We start from the raw sequence: 16,038 nt of genomic DNA on the forward strand, positions 1-16,038 counted from the left end.
TATTAAGCAACCCGATTTTCATTTTATTGGATTCTAAACAACCAAGAAACAAAAATCACAATTCACGAACAGAAATAAAGCTTAAATCTCTAGAAATTACAAACAAATACTCATGGGTCGAACTGGATTCTAAACAATTCATTACAACATAACTAAGAAAAACATTTTTTTGTAGAGAAAGGAGTACAAAGATGAACACCTGAGAATTGCAACAACAAGACTACAGCTCGAATGGGGAAGAGATTTAACCTACAACACGCAAATAAATAAATAAACAAAAAGTATAAACAATGATCAGTTCATGAGGTTCATTAAAACTTTACCTGGGAACATACACTCCAGAAAACCAATGCTCATCAACCTGTAAATCAACAATAATAAGGAGCTATTACTGAATGAATATAAAAACATAATGAGTTTGAGAATGCATATATTATAAACTCTAATAATTTATAATATATGTCGAGAGCTTATAAGTTGTCTAAGTGTTTGGTAATTAAGCTTATAACTGAAAATTGTGATGCACAGATAGTAAGCATAGTTAGAGAGGGAGAGAGAGAAAATCGAAAGAAATGAAATGAGAAACATATATGTTGGAAATAATAAAACTTATTAGTATATATAGTTTATTTTGTAAATTAGTCGTTACTTATAAGATGGGGTTGGTAACATTTTATTTTGGGAGCTTACCTCTATATATGGTGGGTGGAGACTAGACTAGTCATCATCTTGGATGATAATTGAAGGGACATGGCTGACTTTGTGGAAATCCTCTCCTGATGCCGATACCCTCTTCCCCATTTCCGCCATTCCAGTAATCTCCAGTTTCCGAAGAGTAGAAATGCCACTCAAACCATCTGGAAGCATCTTCAGACTGGAACAATCATCGATCTTCAATTCATAGAGAAGGGGCATGGCTCCTGCCTCCACTCTCCACTCCCTCAACTTTGGTAATAGATATAGAAAGAGCTTCTTGAGGCGAGGAAAACTGTTTGATGGACACGTCATCTCCTCCCCCACAAATGATTTCCCCCATAACCCCAATTGTTTCAAGCAAGGAAGCTTCCCCAGTATTCCCATTGGATCATCCTCAATCTCACATTCTACTAGGGCCAAATTTGTAAGTTTAGAGCTGTTGAATGCACTCCCGCACTCAGATAGCACATTCCCCAACTTAACTTCAATCGACAAGAAATGAAGATTGGGACATGTGAAAGCCTTCTTCAACGTTAACACTCCCTCATTTGTTCCTAACTCACAATCCCCCATGATTTCAACTGAACAAAAGACTAACTTGTTCCAATTGGTAGCAATGGCATTCATGATAGCTGACAAGCTTTCATTGTCGTGTATGCTTGCATCAAAGCGTTGGAGATTCTTCATTTTGCTCATACATTTTAATTCGTGCACTCTACTATCCAACCCCAGCAAGCTCTCCAACTCAACCACTTCCTCGTCCAATGTTAATCGATAACTTCTTAATTGATAACTTCTAACTCCCCTCTTATAAAGAGGAGGAAGAACCAAGTGTTTTAAACGTAGCATCTCCTTAAAAACATTTGGAACTCTAACATCCCACGAAAAACTTAAATCAAGGGTATCCATGTATACCAAATTCCTAATGGACGACGGTAGCTTGTCAAATTCACATTCTTCTAAACGCAAACATTTAAGGTGAACAAGATTAGTGATTCCTTTTGGTAACTTTCTACCTTCAAATTTGAATCCGATGATAGCAAGATCTCTGAGCAATTTGAATTTCTGAAAATCAAAGATACTCTGCGAGGGAAACTTAACAGCAAAAAGGCTACTCACGTGATTGAATATATGAAGAGACCTTAAGTGTTTGCTAACATCTTCTCCAAGCTCGACAGGTTCCGGTTCGACTTCTCTTCTGAAATGGATAGCCAAATGTTGCATTTTCATATGCCGTAGTGAGGTAGTAAGTTTCCCAGTTTGGTACTCCAAACTCAGAACACCAAAATCCTCCCTTTTCCCCAATTTTAAACTTAGCTCTCTTACTACATCATGAAGTTTGCAGCTCGAATATCTTCTTCCAGTTGTGACACCATCGTTAATTTCAACTTGGACAATGGATCTAGAGGCCAACTCCCCCAAGTAGAGCTCCGCGATTTCAGTCAAAGTTTTGTCCCTGTCATGAATATTCTCATATGAAACCATGCCCTGTGCTATCCACATCCTATATAGCTCCATAGAACTTATGGTTTCGTCCTCTTGAAATAAACCCATATAGAGAAAGCAAGGCTTCAAATAATAGGGTAGACTTTCATAGCTTAAATTCAGCACTCCATCAATCTCACTTTCACCTCTATATATGAATGCTTTGATATCCTCATTTACTAACTCCCACTCCTTGATCGATTTTTTCGTTCTCAAGACCCCACCGAGTAAAGAAATTGCCAATGGCAAATTCCCACATTTCTTCACCATTTCTTTTCCAATTTTCTCAAACTTTTCTTCAGATGCAAAATCTGTATTGAAATAACAAATGACAATTAATTGAATAGTAATACAACTTTATAACTTAATTAGACCCTCTCATCTAATTTGGAATCGATGATGCAAGAAAAGAAACTAATTTGTAATATAGAAACTAAGAACCATAATATACACACAATTAACCTGGAATGTTGGTATGTGGAAAGGCTTTGTTCTTGAGTAGTTCCAAAGCATCTTCCTCTTTTAGAAGCCCAAGTTTTACTGGGCATCCAATCTCTGCAACTTCCTGTTCGCGCGTGGTGATCAAGATTTTGCTTTGCAAATTCTGGACAAGGAAGGGATGCTTCAACTCATTCCAATCAGCAACTTTCCATAGATCGTCAACAACAATGAGGCAACGCTTGTCTCTTTGTATCTTGCATAGTCGCTCCTTCAACTGAGACTGGTTCAGGTTCAGGTCCTCCTTTATTTGTGGGTCTAGCTGCTTCAGAACATCCTCCCAAACCGATTGAAAACCCTGACATTGCTGAGTGATGCAAACCCATGCGGAAAGATCAAAGCTGGTGTTGGTCTCGTTGTAGAGCTTTTTGGCAATGGTGGTCTTGCCTGATCCCCCCATTCCCCACACTGATATAACTCTATCCTCGTTGTCTTGCCTGAGGAGATTACGAAGCTGCTTCAGCTCATCCTCCATCCCCACGAAACAGTCTCCGATCTCGAATTCGGGGAAGCTCTTCCGTGCCCTGTTGTTGGCAGACGAGCTCTCCCCTCCATCTGTATTGTTGATGATGCTCTTCTTTATGCCACTCTCTATCATTTCCTTGTTTATCCTTTCAAGTCGGGATTTGATTGGTGAAATCTCCGAGCCTAGTTGGTGGAGCGAGTAGCCTTCTTCCAAACTACAACTACATCTGCGAACGAGCTGTCTCAGGCCTCGTCTTCTCCTTGCCAACACTTGATAAGCTGCGTGTCTTTCAATGGCAGCTTCTGCTCTGTACACAAGATCTTTGATCTCCGAGATCCAATTCAAAATGGTTTCGCTTTCATGTCGTCTTCTATCGGCATCTTTAAGCAGACACTTCATCTCTTTGAGCTGGATCTCGAGCTCCTTCACTTCATCGCTCACACCATATAAAAACCTTGCTTCTTCCAACAACAAATCGCGCAAGGTTTCTAGAGCCATCGACACCACTGCTTCTGCCATTTGGTCTAATTGATTGGTGGAACACTCTTGATTTGCTGATTTGGGGAAGCTCAGATATATTTGGTCAAAGTGATTGGTTGAGCACTCTTGAATTTGGCAGTGGTGAGATCGATGGAAGTTAATTAGAAAAGATAAGGAAGCTGTGGTCGTAATTGTAGAGCTGCTGCCTTCGCCAATAGTCATCAATACATCAATACATAGCATTAAATAATTTGTCGTTACACGAAAGGTGTCGGCAGCTTTTAGTAAATAGTTAGAATATATGTATTGGATCAGCTTCAATAGACACCACTTCCCTATATAGAGAATAGAGATCACATCAGAGTCATTTATCCCACCAAAATCAATGAATCATATTAATCCGAATTCTTCAAGTTTAGGAAATCCCGTAAATTCTTCATTTTCCAATTCTGGGAACCAACGAACATTATTATGAACTTACGAACATACTAATGTTCGTCGATGTGTTCGTATAAAAAACAAATGAACACACTAATGTTCGTCGATATGTTCGTATAAAAACAAATGAACATATAAATAAACATACTTATGTTCGTTGGTTCCCAAAATTAGAAAATGAGGAATTTACGAGATTTCCTAAACTTGAAGAATTCGGATTAATCTGATTCATTGATTTTGGTGAGATCAATGGCTCTGATTTGGTCTTCATTCTCTATATAGGGGAGTGGTCACCATTATTGAACTCTTCCCTATATAAAATGAAGAAATGAGAAAGCAAAATTAATTTATTACGTAATTCTTAAATTCTTAAATGATTCGTCATATGATTGTTTTAAAAAAATATTGAGTGTGAATGAGAATGAAAATATAAGGATACATGTACAAAAATGCTTAAAGCATTAAATACATTAGTCATCAATGCATCAATACATAGCATTAAATAATTTGTCGTTAACACCAAAGGTGTCGGCACACAGCTTTTAGTAAATAGTTAGAATATATTGATAGAATTGGCAAGCAAGAACAGATTGATTCCTCTATTACACTAGCTAGCCCTATGTTGATCTGAATTTCTTTGACTTAATGTTGATCTTGACTAATAGATGTATAAATTGGATCTGGACTTATAGATGTTGACTGACTGATCTCGTCTTATAGATATATCTATAAGTAATAAAGTATAATTACATTATTTTTATGGGTCAAGATCTAATTCGTGTTCTGTTTGATGTGATGATCTAATTTCTTTGTGTGATGATCTGTTTGATGTGTTCTGGCATGCTCGTGCTACAATGGTTTTAGATTTTTTTTCATACTCGTCGTGAGGCTAATAGAGCTGCTCATGATCACTAGCTCACTTTGCTATTTCTTTATCTGATGATATAATGATTTAGAAGTCGGGCTTTTCTCTTGACTTTCAAATATTGCTTCTTTTGATTTGGAGTAGTAAGAGTTCTTCTTTTCCCTAAAAAAAAAATTGTAGGCTAACTTAGCCACTTAATTTATCATTATTCTCAATTTCTCAAACTTCCGATACCACCATGTTCTTCAATTATTTTTGCCTGTGAATCTTTCTTATTATGCACATATCAAATTGAATTTGGGCAAAATTACAAGTCTTGAGGCGATGTAGAATCAATATTTAATACATGTATACTTTTGTTATAAAATAATAATAATAATAATAATAATATATACAAGAAAATTAACAAATTTATGATATTTTTTTTGTTAATAATAACCTCTAAAAATATAATTTTATGGTATTATATTTTATTGTGTTATTTAATTTGTTATTAATAAAAGTATCTTTTATTACTGGGACGATTAAACCTGACAAGAAACCGCTCATAATTTATGATTTTATCATCCAGCAAAAAATAAAATTAAACAAAATTTCTAAATTAAGTCAACCAATCTTTCTTCTTCAATTCGAAAACCTCAAAGTCAACCTTCCCAAAACCCCCAATGCGATTTTCCCTCATTCCCAAATTCTACTATTCACCTGCACTTCGACTTCTCCCACCTTACTACCGTTCAATTCGCTTCAACGATATGTCAACTGATTTACCGGAACCAAAACCCCCAATCACTGCTGCTGAGAAGGTCAAGAAATTTCAAGAAGTTTTTCACTCTACCAGTAAGTAAATTCTAACCAAATTATCAAGAAATTTGAACACATGAATTCTGGGTTCTTCCTTTTTCCTTGTTTCTTTGAGAAAAATTGGATCTTTTTTGGTGGGATTTTTCAGATAGTTGGGACAAATGCTGGGACGAAGGTCTGACGCCTTGGGATTTGGGGAGCCCTACCCCAGTTCTTGTGCACCTTCACAACACTGGATCCCTTCCCAAGGGCAGAGCTCTTGTTCCTGGCTGCGGTAGTGTAAGCCTCTCTCTTAAGTTTTGATTAGTTCAAGGGAATGTGGATGTTTATGTTTGTGAAGAATGTTTAGTTTTAAGGTAGACACAATTAGAAGGGGTAATATGTCATTGCAGCTAGCTGAAGTCACTAATTAATGTCATCACGACTAGCTGAAGTGGTGTAGACATCCGATTATATCGTTTAATACATTGGCCGTGCAAGCCATGTAGACATTTTAGGCGTGTCCACCTCAACATTAATTTGCGAGCAATTGATAATCTTGTAAAATCATAACAGTTGAAAGTTCGTGTATTTGGAGGTAGAATTATTACTTCATATGTAAAATCACAATTTAGAGCTTAATTCATGAAATAGGGGTGGTAGAGAAATTGGTGCTAATTGGAGAGCAATTCATGATTATGGAAAAACCTTTAGATTCTTACTTATTTGTTGCAGCATTTACCTGAGGTTGTTTTGTGTAATGTGCTAATAGTCTGAAAATTGACAAAAATTTGATGTATAAAGTATCAAAGTACCTAGATTTTGTTCATTTGATTACGAAAAACTGTGGATTGAGTGGAAATGGGAACTTGCGTATCTTACTTGATACAATGCCTTCTTAGCCGTGGATTGATCATTGTATAATTTGTTTCGTGTTATACTTTGGTTGGAGCGGTTATTACACTAACCATGTTTTTCGTATAAAATAAGTTCACTATGATTTTACTCTGAGAGTGTATGAATTCTCTGTGAAAAATGATGAATTTGAAAAAATGGAATTTTCACCACCTATGAGGTTCGAACCAGGACCACAAATTCATCAGTGAAGTCATGAATTTATAGATCTTCACACTAAAAATGATTTCTATTTTATACAATATATATTTGGACTTTACATTTAGTTTGTGCTTTCATTTTTCTATTCTCTTTTTCAGTTTTCTATCTCTAGTTTGGCTTCCCATTAGAAATTTCTATTTGTTCAGGGTTATGATGTGGTGGCGATTGCGTGTGCTGAGTGTCATGTTGTAGGTCTGGACGTATCGGACAATGCCATTAAGAAAGCAATGGAAGTAAGATCTGTTTTTTTTCCCCCATATTTAAAAGCTCATAACTTGATGAAATTTGATGTTGATGGAAATCTAGAAAAAAGACCACGGAACTTCACTAGTTTGATTATGCGATGCGATACAGAGCTTATCATATGATGTTCGAAGTAATTTTGTGTTATATTTTTATTTTGTGTATGTTGCTATGTCCCTATGTTAATCTTTGTATCAAATCGGATGACTCTCTTCGTTCGTATAGAGTAATTTCTCTGTATATTTTTGAACCTGAACTTAACGAGAAGATTACATCGTATGTTGCAGTACATTCTTTCAATATATTGTATGATAGTAGGTTCTTCTGTGTAATCCACAATATCAATAGGATTACGTTTCCTTCTCCAAAACTCGCGTTAGAATTCATCCAGTTTCATTGTTGCGTTACATTGTAGTTGATGTCTGGCTCACCAAAGGCAGAGCACTGTACTTTCTTAAAGACAGACTTCTTTACTTGGTGTCCGGATCAGCCATTTGATCTCATTTTCGATTACACGTAAGTTTCCTCTGTCCTGTAGTCAAGAACTTATGCTGTACTTTTCATTAATGTTCGTCAGCTCTACAGGTTTTTCTGTGCCATCGAACCCGAGCTAAGATCATTGTGGGCCAAGAAAATATCCGATCTTCTAAAACCGGATGGGGAGCTCATAACACTAATGTATCCGGTTAGTTGAGAATATTTAAAGACTTGAATTTGAGACCTTTGCCCCCAGACATTAATCACTCTATCACTAGGCTAACATCGTCAGACTATATCTTTCCTTATGATTTTGAATATTCTTGATATTCTTCTTGTTGTTAGATCGATGATCACGAGGGCGGCCCTCCATTTAAAGTATCAGTTGCCGAGTAATTCCCACTTCGTCTCAGCTCCAGTATTTTATATTGTCGAATTTTCAATACCTATCCTTTTCTCTACAACTTATAAGATGCTTATTTCTAACTACGCAGTTATGAAGAGGCGTTGCATCCCGTTGGTTTCGAAGCAATGGATATTTCAGAGAATGAGTTGGCCATTGCACCTCGGAAGGTAAATCGACTCCGTGTGGAATCTCTCGCATGTTGCTTAGATGGTGTTTGGCTGAGATTTATAAGTGTTTGGCAAAATAAGCTCTTAAACAGCGGGAATCCTAAAATGTCGTCGTTGAATTCATGGCAGGGGCGAGAGAAGCTAGGGAGATGGAGAAGATCTCTACGCCACGCCTCGCTTTGATCATTCTCCCAGCAGATAGAAACATATCGCCACATAGAAGCATATTTCCAGATTTAACAGATTATTGTAAGAATCAAAGTCTAATATTTGAGCATAGTTATGCTTTTTAGAGCATTGAAAGTAATTTGTTTGCAAAATCAGAAACCCATGTTTTTTTTCCTTATCAAAATTTTATAAATTGTATGTATTGTGTAATATTTTTTTTTGTTGCTTACGTAGGTAATCCGCAGTCACTACATTCGATTCACCTGCAAACTACACAAGATAGGTAAACTATGTTACAGACTCAAATTTATGATGAGAAAATATATAGTATTTTGTATTCCAAAAAAAAAAAAAAAAATCAAAACAAAACGAATTATGAATTGGAACACAAGACCACTGATAATACTCCATGTCATCTTATATTTCAATACTATATATCTTTACTTAGCATTTACAAAAATCATTTAAAATTTTAAATACACATACAAGAAATTTATTTATTTAAATAATACTATTATATAGTAATATAATTATAGTACAGAATAATTATAATTATAATAAATATTAGACTACAGTCTCAGTTTTAAAACGAAACCACCTTGTCCTAACATTCCCAAAATCTTTCGCCTTCTTAACCGCCAACTAACTACCTCTCTCTCTCTCTCTATTTTTGTTTCTCTCTCCTCAACATTCTGACTCTTTCTTTCTCCTCCCCACATTCACTCTCCCTCCCAAATTTTCCCACAATGCTCAACTTCTCTCCTCTTTCCCATCTCCCAACTTCAACAAAACACTAACTTTTTTTCATCACACAAGAAAAAAAGAAAGAAAAATTAGAAAAAAATGGATGATCGCCCCAAAGATCCCGACATCAAGGCGCTGGAGGCGCTATCCAACTCGCCGCCGCGCCGGAAAACCCACTCCTACAGCCAGCAGCTGCGGACGATGACCGGCGGCCACCACCCCCGCCACGCGAACCACCCCCGCAACCACAGCCTCGACGAGATCGACATCCTCGGAGGCGGCGGCAGCGGTGGCGAGGGCGCCGACGACGAGGAAGACTTCTACCGCTATCCCATCACAACCGGGAGCGTCGGCGGCGCCGTCGACATGATGGATTACGTCGGGATGGGGGAGGGCGGCAACGGCTTCGACGACTCGCAGCTGCTGCCATACCAGCCGCTGCCGGAGTTCATGGGCAGCGGCGGCGGGGTCGGGGTGTTCAAGGCCCCTACTAGAGCGGCGATGCACCCCAACCGGCCGCCGTGCCTCGAGATTAGACCTCACCCTTTGAGGGAATCTCAGGTTGGATATATATGTATAAAGTTTCTTGATTTTGAGTGATTAAAGAGTGTTAATTGTAGTTAATGCAAGAAATTGAACTCATTTTACAATTTTAATTTTAACTTGGATTTTGAAAGGTGGTGACATTTGCAATATTTCAAAGGTTGTGTCAAATTTGCAAAATGAGTAATAGTTGGTGCATAAATTGAAAACTGAAGCTTACTAAACAAGTGAATATATATTGATTTATCAATCTTTTCATAATGCAGCAGAGTAGTACATAGATAGCTTCTTCTTTTTATCATATCCAACATTTTATCCCTAAATTATTAATAATCCTCAAAATAGACATGACCTAGAATTATATTTGGTGCAATATGTATTATATGATTTATCTGGTTGTGTTTGATTTTATGATGTCTTTTGCATTCTTGTCTCTGCTTACTCATTTCCTTGTTTGAAATTTCTCAACAAAAAAGAAGAGAAATTTGGGATAGCAAAAACTTTAAGTAGTGAATCATCATTGTGTGCTTTTCTTGATAATAAGTCTAGAAAGTGTATAAGAATCTAGAAGCTTCTGGACTTCCACAGAATGGAAAATTCATAAAGACGATTGCCAGCACAGACACGCAGCTGTGGGCGGGGCAGGAATCTGGTGTAAGAGTGTGGAAGTATTCAGACACATTCGACCCGGGGTCCTTCACGGGGACAGCAGGGCGAAGGCTACCAAGAGGAGACGAGGAGACAGCCACGTTTCACGAGTCAGCAAGCACGTCTCAGACACTCTGCTTGATGGTCGATGAAGGGAGTAAGCTCGTTTGGAGCGGACACAAGGACGGTAAGGTTCGTTCGTGGAAGATGGAGCAGCAGTTCACCGACGGCAACGCCTTCAAGGAAGGCTTCTCTTGGCAAGCACATAGAACTCCAGTTCTTTCCATGACAATGTCTTTCTATGGTAAAGTTCTTTTTTCCATTTCATATTTAGATGATGCTTATTTTACCATTAAATGTGTTTTAATTGTAGCGTTATGATAGTGAAAATATAAAATTAGGGATTTGTGGTGGGCCATGTGTGGTAAAGTAGTGAATAAGGGTTTGCGGTGGGGCAGTCTCCAAAAATGGAAAATACACACTTTTGTGGGACGTATCAAAAATGGCAAATACTTCTTTTTCTGATAATTTCTTGGCTTGTATGAAGGTGATATATGGACTGGCACAGAGGGCGGCATTATAAGGATCTGGCCATGGGAATCTCTTGAAAAATCTCTTGGACTAACGCAGGAGGAGAGACGAATGGCCGCTCTGCTGGTCGAGAGATCAGTCATCGACTTGAGAGCTCAAGTCACTGTTAACGGCGTCTGCAACATTTCTTCTTCAGATGTTAAATATTTGTTATCCGACAACGTTAGAGCCAAAGTTTGGGCTGCAGGCTCTCAAATCTTCTCACTATGGTACGTTGCCTCACGTATTCAATCTGTTATGGTGTTTTTCCGACACCTTTTAGATGGGGAACACCTTATTCGAGCTAAAATCGTATAGTAATAGAAAATTATAGCCATATAGATAAAAATATGGAAATAGTAATCATTTTTTACTATCATGCTCTTACACATTTACACTATTTACACGAATGTTGTGTGTAACCAAAATCTGATCATTTTTCAATGAGCAGGAATGCTCGGACAAGGGAGCTTCTGAAGGTATTCAACATAGAAGGCCAGATTGAGAATCGCGTAGATGTGCCACAGGAGCAACCGGTTGAAGACGAGGCGAATGCCAAGCTTGTCTCCAAGGGCAAGAAGGACAAACCGCAGGGCTTCCTGCAGAGGTCGCGCAATGCTCTTATAGGCGCAGCGGATGCTGTCCGCAGAGTGGCAAAGGGGGCAGGGGCTTTGGTCGAAGACACGAAGAAGATAGAGGCAATGATGATCGCTGCAGATGGCGTGATCTGGACCGGTTGTTCCAATGGGTTGTTGATCCATTGGGATGGGAATGGCAACCGCGTGCAGGATTTCACCCGCCACCCTGCTGCCGTGCAGAGCATCTGCTCCCACGGGGCGAGGGTGTGGGTCGGGTATGCCACGGGCAACATCCAGATACTAGACCTCGAGGGAGGCCTAGTAGCCGGGTGGGTTGCCCACAACGAGCCCGTTATAAAGCTCGTTGTTGGCCACGGGTATCTCTTCAGTTTAGCCACACACGGCGGCATAAGGGGGTGGAACATAGCCTCCCCTGCATCCACGGATAGCATATTGCGGCAAGAGCTATCCGAGCGGTCAGACATGTACACGAGGCGGGAGAACGTGACCATTATGGTGGGGACGTGGAACGTTGGCCAAGGACGAGCTTCTCAGACGGCCCTCAAGTCGTGGTTGGGCTCTGCAGTCTCCGACGTTGATATTGTGGTTGTCGGGCTGCAGGAGGTGGAGATGGGTGCGGGTTTTCTAGCCATGTCAGCAGCAAGAGAAACGGTACGCATTTGACTACATCATAATGGCCCAATTTTGCAAGTCCGAAAAAAAATGTGTAATTTTTTGAAATTGGATTAAAAAAATTTTGACTATTGAGTTTGCATGTTTAGGTAGGGTTAGAAGGGAGCTCTGTGGGGCAATGGTGGCAAGATCATATCGGCAAGGCGTTGGACGAAAGATCTGTCTTCGAACGTGTAGGGTCGAGGCAGTTGGCTGCCTTGCTGATTGCGATTTGGTAAGATTTTTCTTGAATTTTATAGCCTTCATACCCTTAAGGGGCGTTTACTTTGGGTGAGAGATTAGAGTGATGATAAATATGAGTGAGTATTTGAAGGATCAGATGATCAAACATACTCAAAATTGTTCATCAACGAATGTTAATTTATTGGGTACGAAAGAATGTGCATGCTTTGGGCTAGAAAGTGATATTTACCCTTAATTCTTTTATATTTATCTAAGTTATCACTCAAAGTACGTTACCTCGTGATACTGTATAATTACGACATAATTTTATAGGTCGTTGTCGTCCTTCCTTTCAGGGTAAGAAAAACCCTCCGGCCCCATGTCGGGGACTTGGACGTTGCTGCGGTTGCGTGTGGTCTAGGCCGTGCAATAGGAAATAAGGTAAGTAGCTCTACTTCTCCCTTAATGTGACATTATCTATTGCATACATAAATGAAAGACATGTGACAATCCTAAGAGATTATAAGATTGTCCAGTGTTGGGATGTTCTCCCTCCGTCCACGAAAAATTTGCCACAATTTCCTTTTTAGTCCGTCCACAAAAAATTTACCACTTTTCATTTATAGTAGTAGGGTCCACACAGCTCCACTCACATTTAAAGTGGGACCCTTACTCTACTAACAACTCCACTCATATTTTATTAAAACCTGTGCCATCCAAGATGTGGCAAACATTTTGTGGACAGAGGGAGTATAAATCTTAAAACACTTGGTACTGTCACATATTAATCATCCACGAATGTAATTTGTGTCGTCTCCGCAGGGAGGTGTGGGATTGAGGTTGAGAGTGTATGATCGGCTCATATGTTTTGTAAATTGTCATTTTGCTGCACATTTAGAGGCAGTAAACAAACGGAATGCTGATTTCGATCACATTTTCCGAACAATGACTTTCACCCGGTCTACGCACTTCTTTGGCAACGCCGCTGGTATGCTGCGATGCCTCTACTTGTCTTGCTCTCTTCTTCTCTGCATATATTTATTTTGGCTGCTTTATTCGTTTGGCTTGCCGTGGCTCCTCATTTTTGCAGCTGGTGTTTCATCGGCTAATCAAGTGCTCAAAAACTCTAATGTATGCGTGTGCTTCCCTTATTTTCGAGTTAGTTTCCGATTGGGTAATCATGTTTCGTGAATCCAACTTTCAGCGTTTTTCAAAAAAATTCATCAGTCGATGTTTTCTACTCAAAACCCGTCAACTTTTGAAAAAGTTTGGTTTATATCCCGCTTCACGGAATCCAGTGATGAAATCTCACAAGGTGACTCATTATTCCGTCGTCAGATTTTCTAAAGCGGGGCATAAATCAAAATTTTCAAGAAGCTAAGGGTTTTGTTATAGAGATCATTAGTTGAAGACATTTTTTGGAAAACACTAAACATTTGGGTCTTAAAACATGATTAACCCTTTTTGATTTTGTGAAGTTTTGGTTTTAAGTGAAGTTCTCTTGTGATTTTTTTTTTAAATCTGCAGCAGGGTACGCCTACTAGTCCTGAAGAGGCAAGGCCTGATCTTGGTGAGGCTGATATGACTGTCTTTAATGGCGATTTTAATTATCGCCTCTTCGGCATCACTTATGATGAAGCTCGGGACTTGGTCTCTCAGCGAAGCTTTGATTGGCTTCGCGAGAAAGACCAGCTACGAGCGGAGATGAAGGCCGGAAGAGTTTTCCAAGGGTTTCGGGAGGCCCTCATTAGGTTTCCTCCCACGTACAAGTTCGAGAAAGGGAAACCGGGTTTAGGAGGTAACGCAAACGCCCTTATTGCCGCTCGTTGTTTCTTTTAGGGGCGTTTACTTTGAGTGACACGCCTAGATAAATAAAAATAATAGGGAAAGTTACCTTTTAATGCAAATGGTGTGATTAATAAAATCAAGATAAATAATATTGAAAAGACGAGATTAATTATCTATCTAGCCTAAGATAAATAATATGATCAGGGTGAAGGAGGTATTACTTATCAAGGTGAAATAGTAGAATAAAATTAGGCTCTTTTAACTATCACGGGCCGCCTTGTTAAATAATATGGACTATCAAACGCACGTATAAGCCAAGAATATTTAACAATCTTACAGTGTACCAAACATACCCTTATTGAGCTTGTAATAATACTTCCCTTTATGAGCCTTTGGCCAATTTTGAGCTTGTTTGATAGCGTAATCCTTCAAATACTCAATCCTATTACTGTCGATCTAATCGTATGCCTTCTAGGTTACGATTCCGGTGAGAAGAAACGAATCCCGGCTTGGTGCGACCGAGTTCTATATCGCGATAACAAAGCAGGTACAGCGAAAGAATGCAGCTTAGATTGCCCCGTGATCGCCTCCATATCGCAGTAAGCCTTGTTGCTTTCGAATTCTGCTCGTTTCACCTTTGGTTATTCGTCGTTGTGACCGTCGTCTCCTCGTCCCGATCATCAAGGTACGAAGCTTGTATGGACGTGATCGAGAGCGACCACAAGCCCGTCCGGTGCAAGCTCAACCTCGACATTGCTCATGTCGACAAGACGATCCGGAGGCAGGAGTTTGCGAAGATCCTCGCGACCAACGAGGCGATCAGGTCGAGCATCGAGGCGTTGCGCTTCGTGCCCGAGACGTCGGTCAGCACGAACAACATCGAGCTGCAGAACCAAGACACATTCAACTTGAAGATCAGCAATCGGAGCGCTGATGAGAGCGTGTTTTACAAGATTGTGTGCGTGGGACTATGCGCCATCAAGGATGACGTCACCGAGCCCGACTACCGCCCGCGGGGCTCCTTCGGCTTCCCTCGTTGGCTCGAGGTAAATCCCGTTCCGAGTTCTTGATTCTTACAATGCAGAAGGGTGTAAACGAATCGAGTCGAGTCGAGTATTGAAAAATTGAATGTTGACTTTGGATTGACTTTTACATATGTTTGGCTTTTCTCGAGTAGTTTGCGAGTCGGCTCGGTTCACTTACACCCCTAGATAGACGCGTCTTTCTGCGTGCTAACCCTAAGCTTTCGACTTGTGAAACAGGTGACACCGGCGGCCGGCCTGATCCGGCCGGATCAAGTGGCGGACGTGTCGGTGCATCACGAGGAGTTCCACAAGTTGGAGGATTTGGTCGAGGGAGTTCCACAAACATGGTGGGCTGAAGACACCAAGGACAAGGAGCTGATCTTGGTGGTGGCGGTGCAAGGCAGTTGCTCGACCGACGTAAAAACGCACCGTGTAATTGTCCGGCACCGCTTCAGCGGGAACGCGATTCGGATAGATCAGAGAAGCAATCCTGCAGCCAATAAACAAGAAGGCAGCTCGCACCAAAAATCGTTTTGAGATAGCTGAGGTTTTTCAAACCCTAAAATGCCAGCATCTGCAGTCGAATCTGAGATCTTTGGCCTGGCTACAATGTGCGTCGTTCTCGCCTAATTTCGTGTCGAACGACTTGCATAATCATCGTGGTTGCTAAGGAGGTCATGTCAGCATTGTATTGTTTGATGGCACAAATCTAATCACAAGGTACATATTTGTAGAAATGGATAGGCAAATAGGAAATTCTTTTATTTGGTATATATAGAAATATATAGAATTAATTGATCAAGTCCATTTTGTGATCGGATATTTTAAGGTTTGGATGCTATAATTGAAGATGATGGTGTGGATCTCAAATTTAATTTTGCAAATGCTTGTTAGATATCATTATATGGTTATGTGATAATTTTCTATTAGCAATTTAGCATAATAAATTAGTAGAATTCATAATTCTTTTAGAACACAAAATGTAGTACTATTAGATTTAAA

The 16,038-nt window shown here is 39.7% G+C and overlaps 3 protein-coding genes across 9 annotated transcripts; 2 read left to right on the forward strand and 1 right to left on the reverse strand.

Annotated features, from left to right (window-relative positions):
- On the reverse strand, positions 1–3,813 carry LOC130999675 (probable disease resistance protein At1g58602). 3 transcript variants are annotated; one of them, XR_009093561.1, is made up of 4 exons: positions 2,644–3,813; positions 691–2,492; positions 332–361; positions 1–240 (listed from the first exon to the last, which is right to left on the reverse strand). XR_009093561.1 is itself a non-coding variant. In XM_057925280.1 (3 exons), the coding sequence occupies exons 1-2, from the start codon at positions 3,662–3,664 to the stop codon at positions 718–720; spliced, it is 2,796 nt and encodes a 931-aa protein (XP_057781263.1). In that variant the 5' UTR covers positions 3,665–3,813; the 3' UTR covers positions 1–361; positions 691–717. The 3 variants fall into 3 exon arrangements, 1 of the variants encoding a protein (XP_057781263.1); XR_009093562.1 differs by having other exon boundaries at positions 1–249; positions 324–361; XM_057925280.1 differs by having other exon boundaries at positions 1–361.
- Positions 3,814–5,269: 1,456 nt separating this feature from the next.
- Positions 5,270–8,654, forward strand: LOC130999677 (thiocyanate methyltransferase 1-like). Of its 3 annotated transcripts, XR_009093563.1 has the most exons (9): positions 5,514–5,765; positions 5,878–6,008; positions 6,971–7,057; positions 7,483–7,583; positions 7,653–7,752; positions 7,890–7,936; positions 8,039–8,117; positions 8,247–8,366; positions 8,520–8,654. XR_009093563.1 is itself a non-coding variant. In XM_057925285.1 (8 exons), the coding sequence occupies exons 1-8, from the start codon at positions 5,594–5,596 to the stop codon at positions 8,298–8,300; spliced, it is 771 nt and encodes a 256-aa protein (XP_057781268.1). In that variant the 5' UTR covers positions 5,270–5,593; the 3' UTR covers positions 8,301–8,437. The 3 variants fall into 3 exon arrangements, 2 of the variants coding, with proteins under 2 accessions (XP_057781268.1, XP_057781267.1); XM_057925285.1 differs by lacking the exon at positions 8,520–8,654 and having other exon boundaries at positions 5,270–5,765; positions 8,247–8,437; XM_057925284.1 differs by lacking the exon at positions 8,520–8,654 and having other exon boundaries at positions 5,505–5,765; positions 8,039–8,437.
- On the forward strand, positions 8,520–15,906 carry LOC130999676 (type I inositol polyphosphate 5-phosphatase 12-like). 3 transcript variants are annotated; one of them, XM_057925282.1, is made up of 12 exons: positions 8,804–9,590; positions 10,161–10,524; positions 10,768–11,020; positions 11,242–12,040; positions 12,151–12,275; positions 12,580–12,664; positions 13,046–13,211; positions 13,314–13,354; positions 13,751–14,021; positions 14,487–14,610; positions 14,697–15,057; positions 15,274–15,906. In XM_057925282.1, exons 1-12 carry the CDS (start codon positions 9,129–9,131, stop codon positions 15,571–15,573), a joined length of 3,351 nt encoding a protein of 1,116 aa, XP_057781265.1. In that variant the 5' UTR covers positions 8,804–9,128; the 3' UTR covers positions 15,574–15,906. The 3 variants fall into 3 exon arrangements, with proteins under 3 accessions (XP_057781266.1, XP_057781265.1, XP_057781264.1); XM_057925283.1 differs by lacking the exon at positions 8,804–9,590 and adding an exon at positions 8,520–8,568 and having other exon boundaries at positions 13,046–13,354; XM_057925281.1 differs by having other exon boundaries at positions 13,046–13,354.
- Positions 15,907–16,038: the final 132 nt, after the last annotated feature.

The sequence above is a fragment of the Salvia miltiorrhiza genome, chromosome 8, assembly GCF_028751815.1.
Source record: "Salvia miltiorrhiza cultivar Shanhuang (shh) chromosome 8, IMPLAD_Smil_shh, whole genome shotgun sequence".
NCBI classification, from domain to species: domain Eukaryota; kingdom Viridiplantae; phylum Streptophyta; class Magnoliopsida; order Lamiales; family Lamiaceae; genus Salvia; species Salvia miltiorrhiza.

Bases quoted from the DNA above. Each gene is read 5' to 3' on its own strand.
- LOC130999676 (XM_057925281.1), top strand. From the start codon at position 9,129: ATGGATGATCGCCCCAAAGATCCCGACATCAAGGCGCTGGAGGCGCTA. The intron at 14,022-14,486 runs GTAACGCAAACG...TATGCCTTCTAG, and splicing joins AGGGAAACCGGGTTTAGGAG to GTTACGATTCCGGTGAGAAG. The intron at 15,058-15,273 runs GTAAATCCCGTT...CTTGTGAAACAG, and splicing joins GCTTCCCTCGTTGGCTCGAG to GTGACACCGGCGGCCGGCCT.
- LOC130999675 (XM_057925280.1), bottom strand. From the start codon at position 3,664: ATGGCAGAAGCAGTGGTGTCGATGGCTCTAGAAACCTTGCGCGATTTG. The intron at 2,493-2,643 runs GTTAATTGTGTG...ATTTCAATACAG, and splicing joins TCCACATACCAACATTCCAG to ATTTTGCATCTGAAGAAAAG.
- LOC130999677 (XM_057925284.1), top strand. From the start codon at position 5,594: ATGCGATTTTCCCTCATTCCCAAATTCTACTATTCACCTGCACTTCGA. The intron at 5,766-5,877 runs GTAAGTAAATTC...GGGATTTTTCAG, and splicing joins AGAAGTTTTTCACTCTACCA to ATAGTTGGGACAAATGCTGG. The intron at 7,058-7,482 runs GTAAGATCTGTT...GTTACATTGTAG, and splicing joins CCATTAAGAAAGCAATGGAA to TTGATGTCTGGCTCACCAAA.